This window comes from Dermochelys coriacea, chromosome 1 (assembly GCF_009764565.3).
Source record: "Dermochelys coriacea isolate rDerCor1 chromosome 1, rDerCor1.pri.v4, whole genome shotgun sequence".
Taxonomy (NCBI): Eukaryota; Metazoa; Chordata; order Testudines; family Dermochelyidae; genus Dermochelys; species Dermochelys coriacea.
In genome coordinates, this window is record NC_050068.2 from 288,167,355 (window position 1) to 288,192,253 (window position 24,899).

Sequence of the window (24,899 nt, forward strand, 5' to 3'; positions counted from 1 at the left end):
TCGGTCCCAAGCAGCACTCCGTGGTGGGGGTGGGGCAGCGCAGTGGATGCAGATGGCAGTAGAGCATGGCTACATCTTCCCTCCTGTAGAAAATTTGGGGGGGGGCAGTTCCCCTCCTTCCACAGCCTCCCCAGCTTCCCTAAATGGCACCCCTTGATCTGGGCAGAAGAGCTGGCCATTGCAAAGGAAACTGTTACCCGAATTTGGGCACTGGCCCAATTTCGGGTAACAGAAACCAGCTCTTCCAAGTGGGCTGGTAACAAAGCAACAGATCACCTGATGGGGGAACTGAGGCTGACCAGGCATATCACTTGCCAGAGGGGATTAGAAGCTATAAAAGGACAAGGTCTCTCAACGACCAGAACAAGAAGACAGGATTAAACAGGAGGAATGGGTGTGGCAGGGCAGAATCTTGCAGTCTCTGAACAGACACTGACCAAATCCCAAAGGACTGTTGGAGCGGTGAGGAAACTGAGGAAGGGATTTGCTTGCAGGTTTTGTTGGCTTTTCTATGAGTAAAATGTGATTGGTTTAGAATTCTTTTTGCAAAATCTCTGTGTTCTTGCTTTAACTACAAATCCCTGAAGAAGTGTTTAAAACTATAAACCAGAATACCCAGGTCAAGCTCTGGAGAGGGTGTTCTTGAGTGTCTTTGGAGGCTTAGGGCAGTTGGACTGTGGGGTGCCATTCCTTGGAAGTGGTATCGGACAGGCATGTGCCTGAGAGGCCACGGGCTGTGGCTGAAGCCCTCTGAGGTCTAGGGGGATTGTGGAAGCACATAGATTCAGTGTTTGGATACAGCCAGAGCAGCCTGGTGAATATCCATCAGGGAGAGCTCAATCAGGTCTATGATGGACACTAACATTTGCACCCGAAGTTATTTTTAAGAGAAAATTGCCTTCCTGAAAAGGGAAATCAGGTTGCAGTCCCTAGAACAGTGGCCTTCAACCTTTCCAGCCTATTTTACCCCTTTCAGGAGTCTGATTTGTCTTGCATACCCCAAGTTTCACCTCACTTAAAAACAACTTGCTTACCAAATCAGACACAAAAAAACAAAAGGTTTCAGAGTAGCGGCCGTGTTAGTTTGTATTTGCAAAAAGAAAAGCTCACTTCCTGTAGCTCACGAAAGCTTATGCTCAAATAAATGTTAGTCTCTAAGGTGCCACAAGTACTCACTTTTGGTTTTTTTCGCAAAAAGAAAAGATCACAGCACACTACTACTAAAAAATTGCTTATTTTCTCATTTTTACCATATAATTATAAATCAATTGGAATATAAATATTGTACTTACAGTTCAGTGTATAATATATAGAGCCATATAAACAAGTCATTGTCTGTATGAAATTTTAGTTTGTACTGATTTCGCTAGTGCTTTTTATGTAGCCTGTTGTAAAACTAGGCAAATATCTAGCTGAGTTGATGCACCCCATGCAAGACCGCTGTGTATCCCCAGGGGTACGCATGCCCCCGTTGAGAACGACTGCTCTAGAAATCTGGGCTATAGTGTCATTCGCTAATCCTTTCATCAACCCTCCACACCAGCCCACTGGGCCTTGAAGGACTTGTATACTCATTCATGACTGTTAGTTTGTCTGTTGGTGTCTAGAGAGATGGATCTACTTGAATAAAGGTAATCCTAGGGTAACATACCTAGGAACTTTAAACATGGTGAATGGATTCTTTCACATGTGCTCTCATCTAGTCACAGGGATACTCCTGGTACAAGCTCAGACCATAATGTATTGTATAGTCATAAAAAATTGACTGGATGTGGTAGTAATTTGCCAGTTGTGCTTTCCAATCTTGGCAGCCCAAAACTAGGTTAAAATACAAAGCTCACTTTGATACACGCTAACTTCAGACTGGTATCTCAAAACCAAAGGGAAACAAAAGACACTAGAATGTGTCTCTGAGTGTGACAAAGAGCTGTGTTATATCATTTGTTATAGGCAGCCATAGTGCTTAGATTTTAGTTACTGTAGAAGTTGTTAAAGACAAATTGTCTTTGCTAAAAGATTGTCAGGAATACTCCTAAAAAGGATGTGAGATCTTGTTTCCCATTTCAATGACAGAATCTGAGAGCAGCTGTTCAAATTAAAACGTTGTTTCTGGTTCATTTAGTTATTTAGGACAATGTTCATATGGATCAGACTTTTAAAATTCCAATTTAAAAACATTTCTCTTGTCATTTTCACAAAATTCTGCTAAATAAGGCTAAACAGTGACTGAATTCATAACACCAACATACTTGCGATGATATCTTGAATGTAATGTTTCCAGTTTTAACAAAACAGGTTGTTCTAGATATTGCTGAGTGCCAACAGCATGGTTGTATACAGGGAATAAAGAGCGTCTTTCCCAGAGAGCTTTGTTAACTATTCATAAGGGCACTGAAATTGTCTGGCATGGATCTGTGACGTTTGAGGCATCTGTAGTTTTAGTTCATTTAACTTCAAGGAATCCAGGACACACAGTGCAGTGCAGATGCATGCCTGTTACCCATGAAGTAACATTAAACTTCAGGTTAATCTATTTGTTAATTCTCATTATGAAGTGCTATGCTCAAGCTCATTCTAATCTTGCTCCATTGCCAGTGTAGATCGCACCAAAAACTCATTTGTTCTTAATGTAAGCAGTCTTCGCTTGGCAGCATTTGATCACTAAATTTCAAACCTGAGTAAATAAAAAAAATTAATATGGTGGTAACTCTTGCCCTTAGCAATTTTTCTGTACTCATCACACAGCAATTTCACACTTCTCACAAAAAAGGACAATAGATTACAACTCCTACTATGTATTGTTAGATACATCACATGTATATTTAAAAGCTGTTCACTTGTAAAAGTAGGTTGTTGGTTTTTCTTAGCAACTTGCAATCCCAGAAACAGAACTAAGTAAACAGACTGATTAAAGTAGAGATACAAGGCTTTTTGTTGTACGTAACGAGATCCTGTTCAGCCTTAACTCACCTTTTCTATGCCCTGGTCTACACTACAGGGTTAGGTTGAATTTAGCCGCGTTAGGTCGATTTTATAATGAATGTGTCTACACAAGCAACCCCATTCCGTCAACCTAAAGGGCTCTTAAATTGATTTCTGTACTCCTCCCCGGTGAGGGGAGTAGCGCTAAAATCGACCTTGCTGGGTCGAATTTGGGGTAGTGCAGACACAAATCGATGTTATTGGCCTCCGGGAACTATCCCAGAGTGCTCCAGTGTGACCGCTCTGGACAGCACTTTCAACTCCGATGCACTAGCCAGGTGCACAGGAAAAGCCCCGGGAACTTTTGAATTTCATTTCCTGTTTGGTCAGCGTGGCGAGCTCAGCAGCATAGGTGACCATGGAGTCCCCACAGAATTGCAAACGAGCTCCAGCATGGAGCAAACAGGAGACACTGGATCTGATTGCTGTATGGGGAGAAGAATCTGTGTAGGCCGAACTCCAATCAAAAAGAAGAAATGCTAATGTATATATGCCAAAATTGCACAGCGCATGATGGACAGAGGCTACAACAGGGACACACAGCAGTGCCGCCTGAAAGTCAAGTAGCTCAGACAAGCCTACAAAAAGACAAAGGAGGCAAACGGTCACTCTGCGTCAGAGCCCCATACATGCCGCTTCTATGATCAGCTGCATGGCATTCTAGGGGGGGACCCTACCACTACCCCACCACTGTCCATGGACACCTGCAAGGTGGGAGTCTCACACAACACAGAGGAGGATTTTGTGGATGAGGAAGAGGAGGAGGAGAATGCGCAGGAGGCAAGTGGTGAATCTCTTCTCCCCGGCAGCCAGGACCTTTTCATCACCCTGGAGCCAATACCCTCCCAAGGCGAGATCCCCGACCCTGAAGGCGGAGAAGGCTTCTGGTGAGTGCACATTTGTAACTACAGTACAGGGTTGCTAAATGATTGATTAAAAAGAGACTCTAAAGAGAGTGAGGGGCGAGCTGTTCATTCAGAGAATCGACTGACAAGAACAGACATCCATTTGCAGCATATCAGTCAATGAGATGTTTGGACCCTTTACATCATAAGACATAAAACAAGCAGTCTGCATCTGGCAACCATAAATAGTGTCTATCTCAAAGCTATAGCACATATCTGTGAACTTCTATATTTTGTACAAAGCGTTTTATGGACTGCAAGGTGATAGGACTTCCAACTCAGTCTCATTGTCTTTACCTTTCAATGACCTTTTTCTGCTCAGAGCAAGCAATTTTTACTCAAAAGTGTGTTGGTCTTTTTTGAAATAACATAACCCTCCTGAGATCTGGTTGTATCACCAATTCTGATGCATTAAATTCTTGAAATTTCCTGTCGGATGAGTTGTTGCCACACTCTTAATGTTGGAACTCGCCCTTGCCGCTGTGATGCTACTTGTTTTCATATATAATTAGTACAGCAAAACCAAGAATAGCTGTAATATCTCCTTGCTGTAATGGAAGCCAGTAAGTACACTTCTAAAAACAATTATGCAAAAGAGCAACATACCAGTCAGAGCAAAATGGAGGATTGTACTACCTTATAAATCATAGCTTTAACTATCATTTATCCTCGATTGCCATGCCATTTCACTGTTGATATCGAGCCCTTGAATGTGACAAATATATTCCCACATGCTTTGCAAAGTCCAATATGACTGGCAACAGAACATGGTCCTTATGGTCCAATGGTCTGTCAGAAAATGCTGTTTTTAGTCTGTCTTCTCATTTCTCTACAGGCTGTTAAGAACAATAGTGAACAACTACTAAGAGATTTTTCCTTTGAAACAAAAAATAAAACCATGTATTTTTTTTTTCTGATGGCTGATCTAAAATCTTATGTTTCTTCATAGGATCTTTCTGGTCACTCTATTCAGCACATCTCTATTGCATTCTGAATGTCATGTGATGTACCTGGTCAGTACACAACAGCTCTAGCTGAAGAAGAGTTCACGGAAGGTCACTCTTACGGAAGTTGGTCCAATAAAAGATATTGCCTCACTCATCTTGTAGTGCGCGCGCGCGCGCGCGCGCTCTCTCTCTCTCTCTCTCTCTCTCTTTAATCCTTCTGAAATCTTGGATGACTCATGCAGGCATTTTAGCAATTCTTTCCTATCTACTACTAATACTACTCTACCTTAAATCCTCATATAATCCTTCATGGCCTATTAAAACTGAAGCATCTGGTGGTGTGACCGCTTCAGGCAAACATCGGTGTAAGTGACTGTAGCATCTCAGCTTCTTTTGTGGGAGTTCCTCTGATGTCAGTGTCAAGTGTCTGCATTGTTTCTACACTATAAAACTACACTCCCTTTCCCTCCCTCCACCTGAGCTGTTTTTGTTCAGGAATGTCTGCTATTACTCTGATTAACTTTACAAGTCATGAACATCTTTCCACGGGGATATGCATTACTTTTAAAATCAAATTTTTGTATCTGTAACAACTTCTTTATAATCTGGAAGGTGCTTTACCCATCTATTTGGTTAGATTAGAGTCAGGTGTCTGATGTCTGCAAAGCCATTTCTTTACCAAACATACTGAAGAAATCCTCTGGCTGCATAATAACTAGAGAGTTATTGATAGTGGTTTCTTAGACCTCTCCAGAACTTAAATCTAGCTGAATGTGCTATTGGGCAATCATTTTGCAGAAAACATGCCCCTAAACCATTTCTGATTCACCTTGGAATAAAAGTAGCCCCTTTGCAGGAGATGATGTTTCCAGGCTTGAGATTTTGTACTACAGCAAGTTGGTCCCGTGTTTTTGAAAGACGGGATATGCTTTAAAAGTTTAGTTATTTCATATTTTGGGTTTCTCCCTTCTGTAACCTGCCTGTGAACTTTTAAAATAAACAGTTTGGTTAATAACGTGTTGTGTATGGAACAGAAATGGATGTGTCAAAGCTGAGTAAAGTTTATTTTAAAAATCCTGCTTTAAAGTTTTGCATCCTATAGCAAATAATGCTTTTCTAGATTTAGGCTGAGTAGTAATGGGTCAAGCCCCAGCTACATCAAAGTCTAAATTTTGATCTATGAACCACCATGAGGGCTATGCTTCCCTGAGACAATGCAGATCACAAAGCCCAACATGAACCATGTGAGAGATGAGGAGAAGGCATTCTCTGGCATGGGGATCCAGCTGTGAAACAATCTTCCAGAGGTGATCCAGTGAGTCCAGAGTCTGCCCATCTTTAGAAATGTTGCAAAACCTTCCTCTTTGCAAAAGCCTTCCATCGTAAATGGTTCTGACAATCTAAACATCACTTTTATTTTCAAACCCCTACTAACTCCCCTTCTCTCTTTCCCCCAACAAACATCCTACCCCAAGCAGAGTTTTGAACAAAAAGGGATATATTCTGGAGACTCCATTAAGTTCACTGGGGACTTGGCTAATGCTATAGATTTTACACTGAAGGCACTGAGATACTGTGATTTTGGGGGGTGAGGGGGAGTCAAGAACCCATTTATTTGTGGGCAGCAGTATTAAACCCTCAGATAGTAACAGCATGCAAATCTATTCTCTCTTGTCTTCCTTATCAAGCATCATCAGATTCTGCCACTCTTCCTCACATTTAGTTACTTATTTTGAAGGTAGTTCTAGTGACTTCAGTGGGTCTACTTGTATGGTAAGGTATTACTGCTAAATGCGAGTAAGGGTGGCACATACTGGGCTTAAATAGATCTGGCTGAAGGATACTAACCAAATGCAAACTTTGACAAATTCTATTTTTTTATTGGGTTGGGGAGGGTTTTTTGGGGGTCAGAGGAGGAGGAGTGGAGAATGGGGGAGATTGTATACTGAAATATTCCCAAAGAAGCCTTGCTGTTTGCAGAGCAGTTTTGATATTGAGTGAATATCACCCATTGTTGGCGCAGAGTATTTGATATTAGAATTCACGGACTGATCAGCAAAGTATTTAAAGTATGGAATAAACTTATTTGATTTCTTCAAATGAATCATGCAGACCAGTTTTGAAGATTCACAAATGTAAAATGGCTCTAATATGGTAAAACAGAAGCTCTACTAGTCACAAAAATATTTGCTGATTGAATATTTGAACGCAATCAGCTTTGAAGAAGTCCGATTTGGGGCTAAATGTGTATGTACATCAGAGTGGTCCATTACATGTGGTCTGCTTTTGGTTTAAAAAAATTAAGTTTAAACAAAGATGTATACAAGATTGGAAAAAGCAAGCCCACAGATCCACTAGATAAGACAGTGTTTTCTGTTAGTTTGTACCTTTATTTTTGCTATAGTGCAATTCTTTTGTATAGAATAGCTACAGATTAGTAATGTTTCAATATACTATCCTTTTAAAAAGTAGGTATAGTCTTCTTGTTTTTCTTTAACGTTTATAATTTTGATGTGCTGCTAATTAGAACAGACACCTCCTAGGGTCCATTTATTTACATGTACAAGACAAGTCTTGTCTCCATCCATTAGTTTATTTTATACAGAGTAATGGGTGCTTTGGTTGTGGGTAGTTCCAGGGTCTGCTAAGAAGATTAATTTCAGCAAATCTATTTTTCCCTTTAACTCTCCCCTTTCAATGAAAGATAAAATGGTAGCTTTGAATAGTGGCAGAGTATCCTACTTCACTTCCTAAATCTGATCACATTTTGGCAGCCAATTTAAATTTGATAATCTAGGGCCTAATCCTGCAATGAGATATTCCCCTGAGGAAAGGTGGCAAGACACATCCCCAAAAACAACAAAAGCTATTGCTATAGATAATACATAATAGTTAACTTTATTTTTATGACTCATTTCTTATCCCTGTTTACCTCGGAGAAATTTTGTTAATTATTCCGGTGTCTCCAGATGTCTCACCAACAATTCATTACTGTATTTTATTTTGCAAGTTGATGCTCCTGTTTTACTTGGTGTTGAAATATTTTGCCTGTTCATGAGCGAACTGTTTTTCTTTTGTTTTCCTGTTGCTTAGTAGCAGATGTGTGTGTGTTTTCCCCCCAGATGCTCTCTCTCACATTCAATAAACTAGAATTTTAAGAGAGTATCTTAAAAAACTGTCTAGCTTGAAGACTGGAGCATTATACAAAAATACCTCCGTACATTTTTAACTTGGGCTTTGAAGACAAAATACAGTTTGGAAGTTTTATTTAAAATAAAAATCTACTATATTATGCTATACAGAGGGTAGGCTGGTCAAAAAGTTTAACATTTTTTTTTCTGTTCCCCTCTTAAAGGTAGAGACCTGTGGGTTCTTGTTCTGGGAAGGTTTCCAACCCAACATACCATTGGCATACCAGAATTCAAGTATATTGCTAATATGCATGGGGATGAGGTATGTCTACAATTTCAATTTTTGCAGTGTCATTTACAGCGAAACATTTACCAGGGATCTTAAAAGGAATTTTGCTTATGCTCATATTACTATATTGGGGTTTACTATACCCCTCCAGTTTCTCCCAAATTCGAAAAGGTGACCTACAAACGACTTGAAATGGGCTTATGCCCTTTGTGCCTGTTTGAAAAGGCCTGAAGTGTTTGTTTTTTCTTCAGTCTAAGAAATCTCAAGTCTGATCTTTCCTGGGTTGGTGGAGGATCTCTGGAAGGTCTCAGGTGTTTGTGTGAGCTCTTAAGTTAATTGAAGGAATGTGTATTAATTTTTAACAAGACATCTTCCTTTCTCCAAAATTTGTCAACAAAACATCCAAAAAAGCTTTTAAACAGTCAGACTAAAAATCTTTCCCTTTTAATAGCACAACTTTCCCTCCCTTGAGTCTGGGATACTGCCATTTTCATTAGTTCACCAGTCTTTTTCCACCCCAGAAAAGACCTGAATTTCTAATGTAAATAAGCATTTATTTTTTGAGGAAAAACAAATTTTTAGGCTTCCTTCATATATCAAAAAAGAGAACAAGCATTCTCCTTTCTCCATTACAGATCATCTGTAAGGTCTACTAGAGAGAGAAAGCACATTTAAACATTCAATGTACAGTATATGGACCTCCTACAGAATGTCCACAGAAGCTAAATGTAAGGTCGCAGAATTCAGCACTTTACACAGAGCACATTAGGCTTCCTCTTGCATCAGTTGATACCTGTTTGAGATGGCAGACATGGAGTACCTGAGACCCTAGCATAACTTGGAATGAGTCATAAATGTAACAGCCTTTTTGGGAAAGTACTACGGTCTTATCGGTAAAGTTAGATACCACCCCGTGAGTCCAAAAATGAGTGATGATTGCCCTATCTAGGGCCAGCTGGCTTACTTTAATAAAAACTGACTCTGCGTTGGTACCCATCGCTAAAATGCAATACCTAATGTGGCTGAGATAAGTTTATGAACACAAAACGGAAACTTGCAGACATCAGTGCATTGTGGAAAGGATGTCTTTACTTTATGGACGATACATTGGCTACCACTGTAATTCCATTGTGCAATATCCACTGTACGTGTGAGCACAGATTTCATTTTTTCATTTTTCTGATTTCTCCTTTCTTCAGATATTTCATCTATTTCTTACTCGAGGCCCCTTTAAAAACAAAAGCTATAACTATTTTACTTTTAATAGGTAGGTTCAAGATGCCTTACATTTTACCTCATCTGACTGATGTAGACTCCCAATATGAGAGGGCATTCTTGGTGATAATTCAGCAGAATAGCAGCAAAATTCCATACTATACATTCTTGAAATCTAGAAAGAAATATAGATTATATAGCACAAGCTTCCTATTCCTGAAGAATAGCACAAACTGTGCTATAACAATATTGTGAACGTATTTATTGTAGCACCAGGTGACCTCATCATGGACCTGGCATCCATTGTGCTAGGTGCCATACAAATATAGAACAAAAACAGTTCATGCCCCCAAAAGCTTAGAGGTAATTATGACACTGACCTATATGACAGATTTCCCCTAATTAAACTAGTTTCTTGCACTGTTTGTTAGAAGGCACAGATTTTGTTCTTTGGGCACTGGGGTAGCTAAGCTCAATGCATTGCTCAGAATCTCACTATGTGCATTTGACTGTGTGGACAGAGCTAAAGGGGGACACTATGTGACAGGCTTGACAGTAGGGGAGTGGTCCTTGACCTGCACAGTGCATTAGCTCAGTTGTCCATCAGCTCCTTCTAACAACCAGTTTCAATCAAATTCTCAAGATGCTGGAACAGCACTCCGTGCAAAAAACAATTGGGAAACTGGGAGAGAGTCTGGAAACAGGGCTGTTCCTGCTTTCCAGGGACACATGGTCACCTTTCAGTCCAAGTTCTGTGTATGGAATTAACATGTGTAAAGTTGAGATTTGGTTTTACTCTCTGGCCATAAAAAGATTTTAAAGTATAGGAAACTGTCCGATACAGGAGAACATCAGGGATTTTGAATGTTCAGTCACATAATCTAAAATTTTGCTGAGCTAGTCTCCTGGTGCGGTATTCATCCTCCCTTTTAATATATTCAACTTCCCCTTTAATGTATTAAGCCAATAAGTGTTGTGTTAAGTGTACAGCATGCATTGACTTGATTGATATAGGCTAGCAACTATTACAATGAAGCTGTATATTCAGCATTTGCCTGCTGTATTGCATACCTGGATATTATATATCCCCCTGAGGAACCAGTTGTCAACAACAGAGTTTTAGATGGACAGTGTTCAGACAGGTAAAGCTAAAGTTGGACCTACTTATTTTGTTTGGAATGTTGTATATTACAGTGGAGACCCTGCTCATCAGAATGGAAATGATCTGTGATGTGTTTGAGTTGCATGCAGTCCATGCATATCTGCAACTGGAAGAAAAACACAACATGCTGTGGTTTTGGAGGGTTGCCTAGCAAAGGAGTTGACATCTTAATGTTGTAGCCCCTGTTTTGGAGAGCAGATAGATTTGTTTGTTTTTCAGAATCAGGACATTAAAGTTATTTTTAGAATAGGTTAAATTCTTTCAATAGAGACATAACCAAGTCATCTTAATAGTTTATTTTATACGCTCCACTGTGGTGTGTGTAGAGACCAGAACAAATTTTCATTCTATTTGGCATAGGCCCATGTCCCTGTGCCTGAATGGAGCTCAAATCAACAATGTTAAAGTTTTTATTGTTTTTTATCACTATCAGCTCAGGTCAGATTAGAACTGATCAGAACACTTTTGATTAAATGAAGTTTTGACAAAATATGCTGTTTCAAAGCCAAAAGGTTGTGTGGGGACTGATCTGTTTCTATGAAGTTTTCATCAGGAAGGTTAAGTAAGAGACTCGTTCTCTGGTTGGTGATAGGGTATTGGCCTGGGATGTGGGAGGCCCAGGTTCAAGGCCCTGCATTGCCTGATCCAGAGTGATCTGGAATGAAAAACTGCATTGAAAAGCAGGGACTGGAACACAAGTCTCTCCCACCCTGGGTCACTGTTCTAACCATCATGTGTCACCCCCCAAATACACACCCTTCTGAATTAAAAAGCTCAGGTTTTGATCCAAAGCTAGCCATTTCAATAATTCAGTTTTCACAAAAATATTTGAAAATATTTGTTTTTGTTGCAATGCAGAATGAAAACAAATTTTGAAACCTCAACCATTGCTGTGCAGTGGAATTGCTGTTCTCCAGCTAGCTCTAATGACTTAAGCCCCATTTGCACAACTAAACTAGAGATCCCACTCACACCACTGTATGCAACTTCCCCCATAGTTTCATTAAAACTTTTAAGCGTTATCTACTTGGACATTTCTATCCCATTCACCAGTTAATCTGAACAGCTGGCTCTCCTAACTTTGTTATAGCTATCACATTGCCTGGGCCTCAGGTGAAAGCTTCCCCTGCCCCATTATCTTATTACAACTCACAATAGTTTTCCTTTAATTACAACTATCTTAACTTTTTTCTGTTGCAAGAAACTGGGCCCATGATCAGTGTTGAACTAGCCTAAGTGAAAGAACGTATCTATCGTGTTGGCTTCTTGTGACATCACAAAACTTTAACCTCCATGTAATTAAGAGTTATTACTAAAGAAAAGCTTCTAGATAGGAGGTAGATAATCTGGTGGATAAGTGGGTTGCATTTTGATTGTTTGTGATCAAATATCAAGTATTATTGAGGTAAAAGACCTGCCAAAGCAAACCTTTCCATCTAGCTACCTCTGCAGTTCCTGTGTTTTGTGTCCCAAGGTTTTCTTTTAGACAAGTGTCTTCTTTATATATTTGGATGTTTCCCAGGGATTTTCAGAAGCATAGGTCTCCTAACTCTTGACAATAGAAATGAGTGAAAGCTACATCTAGATCATCAAAATTCCTAGGAAGAGTCTGGCTAAAGCTGACCTGCTGAGCACCATGAAAAAACAAAACGCCAAGAAAGTGCTTCAAGGAACCATATGAAAACTGACTTAGCAGATTCTCTACTGTGCACTATGGCATGAAAAAAAGAAAAATTGAAAATACTGAGAAAAGAGCTTTGAAACAATGTGTTTGATTATAGAGTGGACTGTTTTCTTCTCTGCTAGATTCCCACCTTTCAACTCTAGCCTAAGTTAAATAACTTGGATGTGATATATTTTGCCAATAAGCAGCATAACGCACAAGTGTTTATACTGTAACTAAAAAACAAGGCCAGTAGCACCATGATTGTTTTTGGCTTTGGAAATCTCTGAAGTCCGTTCACCAGAACATGACATTTTTAAAAAGGCAGAGGATTAACATTCTTCCACAGCATACACTGTGCTTTAAACCAGTCTCAAGTTACTTCCCCCCTCCTTTCCTCATCTCACTCCAGCTGCCTCTGTTCTTCTTCTTCTTCTAAACCAGTGGTTCTCAACTCTGGTCCACTGCTTGTTCAGGGAAAGCCCCTGGTGCGCTGGGCCTGTTTGTTTCCCTGCCGCGTCCATAGGTTTGGCCGATCGTGGCTCCCACTGGCTGCGGTTCGCCACTCCAGGCCAATGGGGACCGCAGAAAGCGGCGCGGGACGAGGGATGTGCTGGCCACCCTTCCCGCAGCCCCCATTGGCCTGGAGCAGTGAACTGCGGCCAATGGGAGCATGATCGGCCGAACCTGCAGATATACAAACCAGCCCAGCGCGCCAGGGCCTTTCCCTGAACAAGTGGTGGACCAGAGTTGAGAACCACTGTTCTAAACCATCACCTCCTAAGTTAACTAGAGACTGTGTGGGATAGAACAGGTCAACTTGGTAACACCTAGTGCAATTACTAGCTCTGCAACAGGCTTGACATTTCGTTCAGTGGCCAAAAGGAGGAAGACACAGCATGCTCATGATATTCAGTACTCCTGTTTTGTTACAAGTGCCAAATATCAACAGGTTGGCACAGATACAGCTGGGTACCATCAGTAAGGAAATGTATTTGTACAAATACAAGTTTTAAACAGTCTGTGGCTCATTCAAGAAAAAAACCCAGCAAACAAAGTGAGGTATACCTGGGCCATTTAGTGCTTGGTATTGAAGTTCAGGGAAACTGCAGATGTATTCCCCCTGTGGTACACCAAGCACACCCACTCTAGGTTCCTGGTTCTTCAGACATCACCTCTATTGGGTGAAGACACAAGTCTCTCTCCTTCCAGACTGGGGTATTTTTCCCCCCGTAGACAGTGCAGGTCCCTGCATACACTGATATTCCCAGCAAGCCAGACTGCCTAAAACAGGCTAGAGTTTGCACTTTACTTTCTCCTCAAAGGCTATGCATAGCGTCATTGCCAGCAGTTATGAGTACCACACAGCTCTTTGTAAGCAAGCACATTTATTCTTAAGGTGAAAGCACTACAGAGAAAACAAAATAATAAACATTTCTAGATGCAGGCTAAAAGCTTACCAGAAATCACTCATCAGTCTTGTTGGGTGTTTCTTTGTCAGTTGGTCTCTTAAAGAATCCAGTTTGAATTAGTTACCCTTTAGCCATGTTCTTCAGCCAAGGGGGAACTTCCTAATCTTAGCCAGATAAGAAGTCCACCAGGTCCTGGGCAATACCCTTATCTTCCTCGGAGACATATGAAGTTACCACATCCTGGAGTCCTTCTTTCTGTAGGTAGCCCATATGTTGCACATAACCCTCCATAGTCAGGAGTGGCAGGTTTGTATAATTTTTGGTGGTACCCAGAATGGGTCCAAGTCCTGCCCCCCTCCTCCCCACCTGCCTAAGCCTCTGGGAGGGAGTTTGGGTGTGGGAGAGGGAGGATTCGGGCTCTGGGAGGGAGTGTGGATGTGGGCCCTGGGCTGGGGTAGCGGGTTGGGGTGCAGGAGAAGGTGCAGGCTCTGGGCTGGGCCAGGGGGTTGGGGTGCGGGGTGGGCTCTGGGAGAAAGTTTGGGTGCAGTGCTTATCTCGGGCAGCTCCCGAAAGCAACCCGCACTCCACTCTGGCAGCAGCTCCTAGGCGGGCCAGAGGGGTCTCCGCGCAACGCTGCCCAGGCCACTGCAGCTCCCATTGGCTGCAGTTGGCAGAATTGGCACTTGGGGCAGAGGCAGTGTGCGGAGACACACCCCTGTCAGGGACTGCAGGGACGTGCCAGCTGCTCCCGGAAGCGGAGCGGGCGTGCAGGAAGCCACCTTAGCCCTGCTGCACTGCCGGTAGTGATGGAGGGGCCCCGGGCCCTTTTAAATTGCCCAGGGTGGCAGGCTGCGCCAGGAGGGACGCTCTGGGGGAGGTGTATGGGGGGGAATGCAGGGCCGGGGGAGAGATGCGGCCCTGAACTTTGGTGGAACCAGGCCACCGTGTTCTCAGATTGGTGGAGCACAGGCACCACGGTCCCATACAACTCACTGCCCCTGTCCATATTCAGTGGCATGTCATAATTTACTACATGCAGGGCGTGCAGATTGTCAAAGTCTTTTACCACCTCTAGGCTGGATAACAAAGCTGGGATTTCCCAAGAAATAAACTCTTTTACTGTGGCCTCCGGATCTGGAGAGGAGTCTTTCTGGATGCATCTGCATGTGCACCCTTCAGAGTTAAGGATATCTCTATCCAGGTTCAGATCCCTTCCGGGTTTTCCAGAGACCAGGGACTGTACTTTGCTTTTGCTCACTGCTTTTAATACCTGGCTTAGCAACACCCACTTTTGTTCTTTCCATACCCACACTATTGTGTGGACAACATTCAGCATGTTAAGACTGTTTTTAGCTTCCTTTTTCCTCGGAGAAGAGCTCTTCTTTTTAGTATAGGCCTGGTTGTGGCCTTGCTCTGCTGCCATATCAAGATCCTAGGGTTTTAGAGCCACAGTCGGGCAGGTCTCTGCTTCATCAGGCAGATATATTCCTTGTCCAAGTCATCTTCCTTCTGTAGTGGCCTTGGTCCACACAACTCCAGCTCCTTCTCCTTAGCCGAGTTGGACTTTGATCCTGGCTGGACCTTGAGCAGGTTCTGGAGCTTAGTAAGCTCCTTTTGCAGCAGAAAGCACTGCTGTTCCCCTGTCTCCTTCTCCAATGTGAGGCAGGTCAGCTTACTCCTGTTTTACTGCTTGCCCTACGATCCTGTCTCATGAAGAGCAGATATCTTCCAGCTCCTGCCGATATTGCATGGCCTGTGTCCATAGTTCCAGGATTTCAGCCTGGTTCTGATCAGCAGTAGCAGCCTTCTCTTCTAGCTCACCCCAGTCCCTTATTGTAGAGGTTTTCTCTGTAGATGAGGCAGCTACTGCCATTATTGCAGCCTCTATTGTGCTTGGGATTTTAGTGTTCATGCCACAGGACACCCACTTCTTTATTAGACTGCTACTTGCTCCTTTTGGTAGGTTTTTCTGGATGTCTAGCTCATCAGCCAATACACTGGTATCCACACAAGCCTCCTGGTACTCTCTTTCTGTGCTCACCATCTTATCATGGGTTTCCAGACATGCCTCTGTGCATCAGACCTGCACATCTACAGAGGTGGGGATCATTTCTCTGGTCTTAGTCTCTAGCTCAAGAGTGGGCAATAATTTTCGCAGGGGGTCCACTCCACGAATTTTGGTAAGTTGTCACGGGCCGCATATTTCTTATTAATGAAATTACCTCACCATCTATTGTAAAAAGACCCCCATTATGTTCTTTACACAAAGTAATTACACTTAATAACAATTAACTGAATATATGATTATCCAAAGCTTATCTTATAAGGCAATTTATATTGCAAACCATTTTGTGAACACTTGTAAAAAATTGTAATAACACTAACACTAGCTTGTAATAACACTAACACAACTTATGTTCATTATTAAAATTAAGTGTAAAAGAAGAAATGAAACTCACTCAGTGTGAAGAAGAAAGTCTCTGATGGGCATTAACAAGGGAGGTGAAGTCAGGTGTCATTTCTGTTGCAATGTGGAGCACTGCTGCAAGGTGGTAATCATTGATCCAAGAGCTGTTCTTTGATTTATGGAATTTCATCACAGAAAATGTCTGCTTGCAGACACAAGCTTGTACTGTTTGGATCAACATCTTTTGGGCACAGAGCCTTGATCTTCGGAAAGTTCTGTTCATTGAGAGAGACGTAAAACCTCGGAAGTGACGATGATTTGAATTGTTCCTCAAGCAATGCTCCAAGTGAATAAGCTCAAGTTGGAGGTCACTTGGAGTGTTGTCCACAGGCCACATCACATCTGAAAGGGGAGGAGATCAAAGCCATGTCATTTTCTATCATTCTAAAATCCTCGAAGCGGCAAGAAAATTCAGCATGCATAGCGAGCAGTAATGACATGTATCTTTCCAGGTTCTGGTCAGATATTGTAATCTGTCGCAAAGTGGGGAAGTGTGTGAACTGCTTGTTTCCAATCTAACGGGGAAAGGAGAAACTTTGTCATGAAAGATTTAACAAGGGAATACATGTCATGAACAAAAAGCCCCCTACCTTTCAGTTTCGAATTCAGTTCGTTCATGTAACCCGTAACATCAATGGCAAATGCGAAATCAGAGAGCCAGTTCACGTTGTTCAGTTGAGGGAAATCCACATCTTTTCCTTTCATTTTCAAAAACAAATCAATCTCAGATCCCACACTCTTTTCAGAACTTTTCCCAACCTAAGCCATCTAACATTTGATTGGTACTGAACATCCCTGAGCTCTGACTCCAGACTCCTCTAGCAGATAGACAAATTGCCTGTGGTTTTAATGCTTGTGCTCCAATAAAGTTGACCAGTTTTGTAATTGTATCCACAACATTGCTTAATTTCAGAACACTTTTGCAGAGGACCTCTTGGTGAATAATACAATGTAGAAAAATGATTTCCTGCTCTGGGTTTGTTTCTGTCACTTGGTCTTGTATTCTTTTCAACAATCCAACATTTTTGCCTGTCAGATTAGGACTTCCATCAGTGGTTACACTCACCAATTTCTTCCCCTCCAATCCCAATTTTGAGACACTGTTATTTACTGCCTCCAGTAAACCTTTTCCAGTAGTCATATTTTTTCATTGACTGCATTGATGCCAGTTCTTCTGTGAATTCAAAATTTGTGGTAATACCTCAAATGAAAATCAACAACTGGGCTTTATCTTTAATGTCACAACTTTTGTTGAGTGCCATTGCAAGTATGAAAAATCATTTACCTTGCTTTTCAACTGTTAGTCCAGGTTCTCCGAGACAATGAAACATTTTTGAACTGCTTTTTCTTGTCTGGGCACAATATCGCAGCAGAGTCAACCAAACATTCCTTGATAAATTCTTCCTTGGAGAATGTTTTGCTGTTTTTGGCGATTTTGTGTGCAATCATGTAGCTCGTTCTTATAATTCTGTCTTGTGCTGAAGATAGTTTTGTGAAAAAACTTTGCTCTTTGCATTCGAGCAAACATCTATTGCGCTTTTCTAACTTTCTCTTCAGCAGACATGTTTTTATATGTGGATGCATGTTTGCTCTCAAAATGCCGGTTTAAGTTGTAGTCTTTGAAAAGTGCCACACATACAGCTTTCCCTGTCGCATCAGTAAAAAACTATTTTGAAGTCCACTCTGTTAAATACTTGTCATTCAGTGTCTACTTTCCTCCTCTTTGATAAACTGATTTTTAAATTCTACCCCTCCACTGCAGTGCAAATAAAATAATTTGCGCAAAAACTGAGGGCTATTAAGTATTGTTGATTTTGTAGAATGGGGGTTAGGGGAATGTGACAAAGTGCATTTACCTTCTTCTCTTTTTTGGCTTTGATCCTGCAATGAGCTCTGTGAGCAGAGGTGAAAGTAAGTCTGTCTGGTCCAGCGTACCAGTAAGAAAGTGGGCATCGCTACACAGCCGATTGTACCGGCAGGGCCACTGATGGCGGGGGGTGGGGGGGATAAGGGGCAGCTGCCCTGGGCCCTGGCGATTTTAAAAAGGCCTGGGGCTCCTGGCAGTGGCTGGAGCCCCTGGCCCTTTAAATTGCTGCCGGAGCCCTGGGGCCGCTGCCACTACCCCAGGGCTCTGGTGGTGATTCAAAGGGCCCGGGGCTCACAGGCGCCACTACCGCGCCATCAGTCAGAGCCTTGGGCCCTTTAAATCGCCACCTGAGCTCCGGGCCAGGTAGCGCTGAAGGGCTGGCTGCGGGAGTCTGGCCCCCACCCTGCCCCTTCCACCTGAGGCCCCGCCCCTTCAGGGGTCCCACAGCCCCCCCCACCTTATCCAGGACCTCGGTTGCCCTACCGGGAAGTCCATTAAGTTACTTTCACCCCTGTCTGTGAGAATGGAGGTCTTCACCGAAACAAAGCCCTATCGACTTTTATTTTGGGCATTCCCCCTAAGGAGTTTGTTGCAGCATCAGGGCCTTAGTTATTACTAATGTCTGGCTTCATAAAACCTCAGAGTTTTTTGTTCATATACCAGACAAGAAAGATAATTACCAACAACTTAAGACAAATCGGCAAACTCAGTGACTATTATTATGGGCCTCTGTATTTTTAAAGAGATTTCTTTTAAACTTAATGAATTAAAAAAAACCACATTTAACATTCACGTTATCTTTTAGAATATCTTTTAGAAATCCTCTCTTGTGGGACTAGTTAAGTTATGTGTTTTGATGCCTAGTAATACTTGAACTGCTGCAAAGATCACATCATATTTCAAGAATCCTGTAATGAATAGTTCCAAATCCCACGTAAAATGCTGGTTAGGAACCAGCCCAAACCAGAACCTTTATTCCGTAGAAGTTTCTGATTAAGTAAGAAGAGTAGCAGTTACTTAACCACTTCATTGTAAATTGTTACGTTGACAGTTTTACAAATGCTGATGTATGACATAAGTCTGTACACCACTACTGGAAGCCACAGTTGTGGTGTTGATTTTACTGCGCCCGTAATGATGCGAGTGGCAGTTTTGAAAGCCGACAAGTGAACCATAGAAGCTATGTATCCATATGGGTGAGCAGTGGTCTGTGATAGAATAAACAAGGCCCAGTGAAAAGATCCATAAGCAGCGCTCCCGACAGAATTGCCGGGCCCCTGGGCAAGGGCATTATACACCTGCCCCAGGAAGGTCCAAGGTATTGTGGGATCAGTGCAGAAATCCACAGGCCCACCAGTGGTTGAACAGAGTGTTGTGTGTAGATATGGTGCACTGTGTGCACTCAAACAAGATGGCTAGTAAGAAGATATTGACGCATGCAGCAGTGCAATTCCCTAGCACAGACAACCCTACATCATTGATAGGATGGTCTTAATATTCTAACATGCTAACAATGCATAGTTCTAAGATGGGTCTCAAACAAACAATCCCTATCTGCATACTACTTAAACATCATTGTAGCTGGCACAGTTCAGTTCCCGCTACAGAAGAAACCCTAGTCAATCTGAATTTAAAATCACTTGTTAGAAGTGGCCCCTCCACATTCATTTCTTTCTCTTCTATTAAATTACATTTAATTTTCTAGAGGCCAAGAACTGTAACAAAATAATGTTGACCACAGTACATTTGTGTTATGATTATAGTTTTGTGTCTATATCATACAGTATTATCTTTGTCAGATCAAATAAGCACTGTGCTGAGCGTCTTCCTTTCTTCACAGTGGACTTGAAAAATAAAAACTGTGCTTCTTAATACAGACAGTTGGGAGGGAGCTGCTGCTCCATTTGATAGACTTCCTGGTGACTAATGATAAGAGCGATCCAATTGTTACAAAGCTAATCGATAGCACGCGGATTCATATCATGCCATCAATGAACCCGGATGGATTTGAAGCTACAACAGTGCATGATTGTTATTACTCAGAAGGAAGGTAAGTATGTGTGATTTTTCAGGGTGGGGGAGAGGGAGGGCAGAGGAGACAGTAAGTAGGGAGGTGGTTGTTTGTTTCGTTAACATTTAGAGATAGCCAAGTGGCTGGGTCATACTTGGTGGATAGACTAGCCTAGGAGCTACACTCGGGATATGTTTTGGGCCACAGCCTTTAGAAGGCATACTAAATGGGGCACAGGGCTTTGCTTTGAAGAAAACTGTCAGACACTGCATGTGCGAGAGAGTGTGCGTGTGCATGCATGTGCCCTTGGAGATCAAGGGGCGGGGGGGAGGAGAGAGAGAACGCCAGCTCTGAACTAGAGAGTAATGATCATATTTTTTAAGTGGTTTAACCTTACATTATTCTGGATTCTGACTCAAAGTACATCTTTTTGAGATCCCCAAGATACCAAAAAATAAAGGCAGTCACAAGGACGTAACTTCAACTGAGAATCTCAAATTTTGAATGACCTTTGCTCCCAACCCTTCTTTGAGATGAGGTGGAAGATTGAAAACTTAAAATGAATCTGTTTGCTGGGGGGGAGGCATAAATGAATACAATGTTTAACACTACAAATGCCAAACTGGGTGAAGCCTCCACTCCTCACCTGCCCCACCAAGAACGAACATTTAAGAATTCACGTTAAAACCAGACATTTTATGCACTACAAAAGCACAGATTATTCCACCCTACCCTTAGTGCAGAGCACTTACCTTGTCTAGGTTGATTTCTACTCTGGGCCAATTTTAGGAAAAGATGGAACGGACAGCTATACACGGGTCGGGAGTGCTGTGTAGTGTTTCCTCTAAAGCACGGCTTGCTGTATTCTTACAGCACATCTCCATTGAGAATTTTAGGCAATTCTCTGATGGTTGGTCTAGCACCAGTGTTGCTAGCATAGACTGCCCACAGCATTTTTACACTTCTGTGCTTTTATCCAGTTAAGACAGGATAAAAATATCAGCAGCCACGTTCACACTAGCTGCAATGGTACTAGACCATTGGCAGGAGAACTGCCAAGTTCCCAATGAAGACAAAGCCCTTGGCCCCATCTATGCTAATGAAAGGCAGAATTACAAAGTAGTATTAAAAAGCAGTCTCAATAATGTGGATGAGGTTGTGCAAATGGAGCTGGCTTCAAGGGATATTGCACTAATGGTAGCTCGCTCTGTGTGTGTAAAATATTGGATGCCAAAGAAAATGTAAATGTTGTGCCACTTCTGCAAACCTTTGTATGCTCTAGTGTTACTGCTGGTGACCCTGCAGAGACCAAAAATGGTAGAAAATTTTAAAAAGCCAGAGAAAAAAAGAGACAGGATGGAAAAGTATAAGGAAGAGAAATGCCAAGTGGCAGAGAACAAATTAACAAAGTTGGGAAGGTAGAGAAGAACAAAGTGCCCAATCCTGCAATTCATATTCATGCAAGTAGTCATGCTGATTGTACCAGGACTACTTTTATAACTAAAAATTGGGTTCTCTTGGGTCTTTTGCCTTGGCCGTCATAGCTACTTTGGCAACTTAAGGGATTTGGTACCTTATTGAACTAGAGTAAGCCCTGCTTTTGGATAAGGTAGATTTTTATTCCTGAAACAAGTGGCTAAGATCTTTAAATGGAGGATGGGATTTTTTTTTTCCATTGGGTGAAGCATCCACAGGACTGATGCTAAGCTGATGAGACTTTTAAAAATTAACACCCAAAGCTAAATATTAATCGGATGGGTAGATTGTCCTCCTAATGGAGAAAAGAAAGGAAGAAATAAGCATTTGAACACAGGTTGAAATTTCACACACTGTCAGAGATTAAAAAATGCTTTGGATATTTATAAAGTTTTTATAGTCACGTGCTTGGGATGACTGTATTACGACTGGCAGTCATGTGAGAGTCATGTTTTCTTTCTAAACAAGTGGAAAACAAACCCTTTTATTCCATACTCTCTCTTATTTGGTTTATGCAACAATGTTACATTTTACTATGTTTTGGGTGAAGTTTCAAGCATCACTCCCAATGTCTCCACTTGGAAATATTTTAATTCCTCTACAGTAACTAGTCCATTGTGGACAGAGGCTAGTAGCATCCACAATGCAGAATAAAGTCACTATTTCATGATTTATGAAAACCCAGTTTCTGATGCTCATTCTTTCCATGTGCTGTTTCAGTAACTCTGTGCCCAACAGTCACTAACACAGATCCAAAGCATTGTGAATCTACTCAGATGCAACAGATTAACAAATATAGAACTGTATTTTCTTTCTCAAAGGCTCAATAAGAATGGCAAAGATCTGAATAGGAATTTCCCTGATGTCTTCAACAGTAACAATGTTACAATCCAGCCAGAGACTCAAGCAGTGATAAATTGGATAAAAAATGAGACATTTGTTCTTTCAGCTAACTTGCACGGTGGAGCACTGGTTGCCAGTTATACATTTGATAATGGTAACCCAGGTAAGATAATATCCTTGTTTCCTATTTGGATCCAGTTTTTTCTGCCATCTTCAGCATGAGCAAAACAAAATGCTTGATGTGTTGAAGAGAAGCACCAGACTGACATGAGCTCAGATGTATTGGGATACACTGGTAGTACAGTTTCGCTGGATCACACAAACTGATGTGTAGGTTTGGGGGCTTAATATTTTTTATCTAAGACAATATTGTGTGTGTGTTAACATTAACTTGGCTTGTACCATGGCCATCTTTATTATACAGCTACTGGCTCTTTACGAGGCTATAGCAGATCCCAAGATGATGACGTTTTCATACACCTTGCAAAAACCTACTCTTCCAACCATGCCAGCATGTACAAAGGGAATGAATGTGGGAATAAACCAGTCTTTCCATATGGCATTACAAATGGGTATGCCTGGTACCCACTGCAAGGTAAAATGTCAGTATTTTCCAATTTTCTCTGATCTCCACTGCTTTTATTTTATTCTCCAACATGTGCTTGCTAACACACCTCTGCATTCCTTGACAGCGAAAGCTCTGTGACTTGTCCACACTAGTGTTTAACTCAAGTGAGCTGATTACTAATTAATTTGAGCTATCCAATGTGTTTGCACATACTAGTCTGGGCACTTCAGGACACAAACTTTTGTGGAGCATCCAGATGAGCATGTACAAACATGTTAGCCAACACAAGTTAATGGGCCAGTTTCTACTGGCTGGATCTTCAGCTCCTCCCTGCCCTCAAGCCCAGTTCTTTTACTGCTCCATCAGCCAGCATACCACCTGTCACAGTTCAGGGCAATTGCACCTGTACTCCCCCTCTGTGGTCCAGCAAGGGCACCCACTTTCAGGCTTCTGGCTCCCCTGGTTGTCACTTCGCTTGGGTGCATCTCTCCCCCTTCTGACCAGGGTATCTCCAGGCTGAACAGTTCTCTGCCTTCACTGTGTTATCAGTAAAAGTCAGGCTCTCGGAGCAAGCTTCTCTTGTCCTCTCTTCAGAGGTGAGGACACAGCGGTGAGTAGATCTAAGTAAGTTATTCACGTAGCTGAAGTTGTGTAACTTAGATCAATTTCTCCCCGCCCCCTAGCCCCCACTGTACACTAGGCTCAGGGGGTTTCAAGTTCATCACAGCTTCAGCTCAGAACAAGTACACTCATGACAAGCTTAGTCTACCCCTTATACAGTTCAGGGATCTTTGATCTGAAGTTTCCGGGAGCAGCTAATTAGCAGACACTTGGTTTCTCTTCCCAGGGCATAAGTTCAAAGGGATGGATTCCAATAAGTCATTCGCATTCCCCTTACTCAGAGGTATTTCCTAGGAAATCCACTTTACATGCATTGTTCCAAAAGGTCCTTTGAAGTTCCTTATATTGCATTAATTGCAATTGCATTCATACTGTCTTCTGGCTAACAAAGTTCCATACAATTTCACAATAGTACGTAAATATGCATTTTTAATACAATGGCCCCAAAGGTATTATACTTAATGCAATAAAGTTTCTTTATGAAATTAAAAGAGAACTCTCCCTGGGGCTCCCGCCGGCTTCTCCAGGATCGTATGAAACTTATGAAATTAAGTTTGTCCAGAACATGGTTAATCTGTCACATCTCCTCAGAGCTCCTCCTTAGCCAGCTGGCAAGGCTATCTGTTGGCAAGCTGCCACTAAGGCTTCCCCTCCCCTTCTGTCAGGCCAGCTTTTCCCCCACTCAGATAACACCACAAGCCCATCTCCTTCATTTGCACTTGCTCCATCAACAAAAAAGCTTCAAAAACAGACTCCAACGAGAGACTGCTGAATTGGAATTAATTTGCAAACTGGATACAATTAACTTAGGCTTGAATAGAGACTGGGAATGGATGAGTCATTACACAAAGTAAAACTATTTCCCCATGTTTTTTCTCCCCCCCCATCTCGCCCTCCACTGTTCCTCAGATATTCTTTTCAGAGTAGCAGCCGTGTTAGTCTGTATTCTCAAAAAGAAAAGGAGTACTTGTGGCACCTTAGAGACTAACAAATTTATTAGAGCATAAGCTTTCGTGAGCTACAGCTCACTTGTTAACTGCTGGAAATAGCCTACCTTGCTTGTCACCATGAAAGGTTTTCCTCCTTTCCCCCCCTGCTGCTGGTGATGGCTTATCTTAAGTGATCACTCTCCTTACAGTAAAAAGAAAAGGAGTACTTGTGGCACCTTAGAGACTAACAAATTTATTAGAGCATAAGCTTTCGTGAGCTACAGATGCATCAAATGCATCCGATGAAGTGAGCTGTAGCTCACAAAAGCTTATGCTCTAATAAATTTGTTAGTCTCTAAGGTGCCATGAGTACTCCTTTTCTTTTTGCGAATACAGACTAACACAGCTGCT

At 42.0% G+C, this 24,899-nt stretch overlaps 1 protein-coding gene across 2 annotated transcripts in view; it reads left to right on the forward strand.

Annotated features, from left to right (window-relative positions):
- Positions 1–24,899, forward strand: part of CPM (carboxypeptidase M) — a 54,611-nt gene that overhangs the window by 17,520 nt on the left and 12,192 nt on the right. For both annotated transcript variants that reach the window (XM_038378918.2, XM_038379002.1), the window contains exons 3-6: positions 8,190–8,287; positions 19,918–20,090; positions 22,349–22,533; positions 22,795–22,965. In XM_038378918.2, the coding sequence (XP_038234846.1) occupies positions 8,190–8,287; positions 19,918–20,090; positions 22,349–22,533; positions 22,795–22,965 (627 nt within the window). The remainder of the gene's footprint in view (positions 1–8,189; positions 8,288–19,917; positions 20,091–22,348; positions 22,534–22,794; positions 22,966–24,899) is intronic.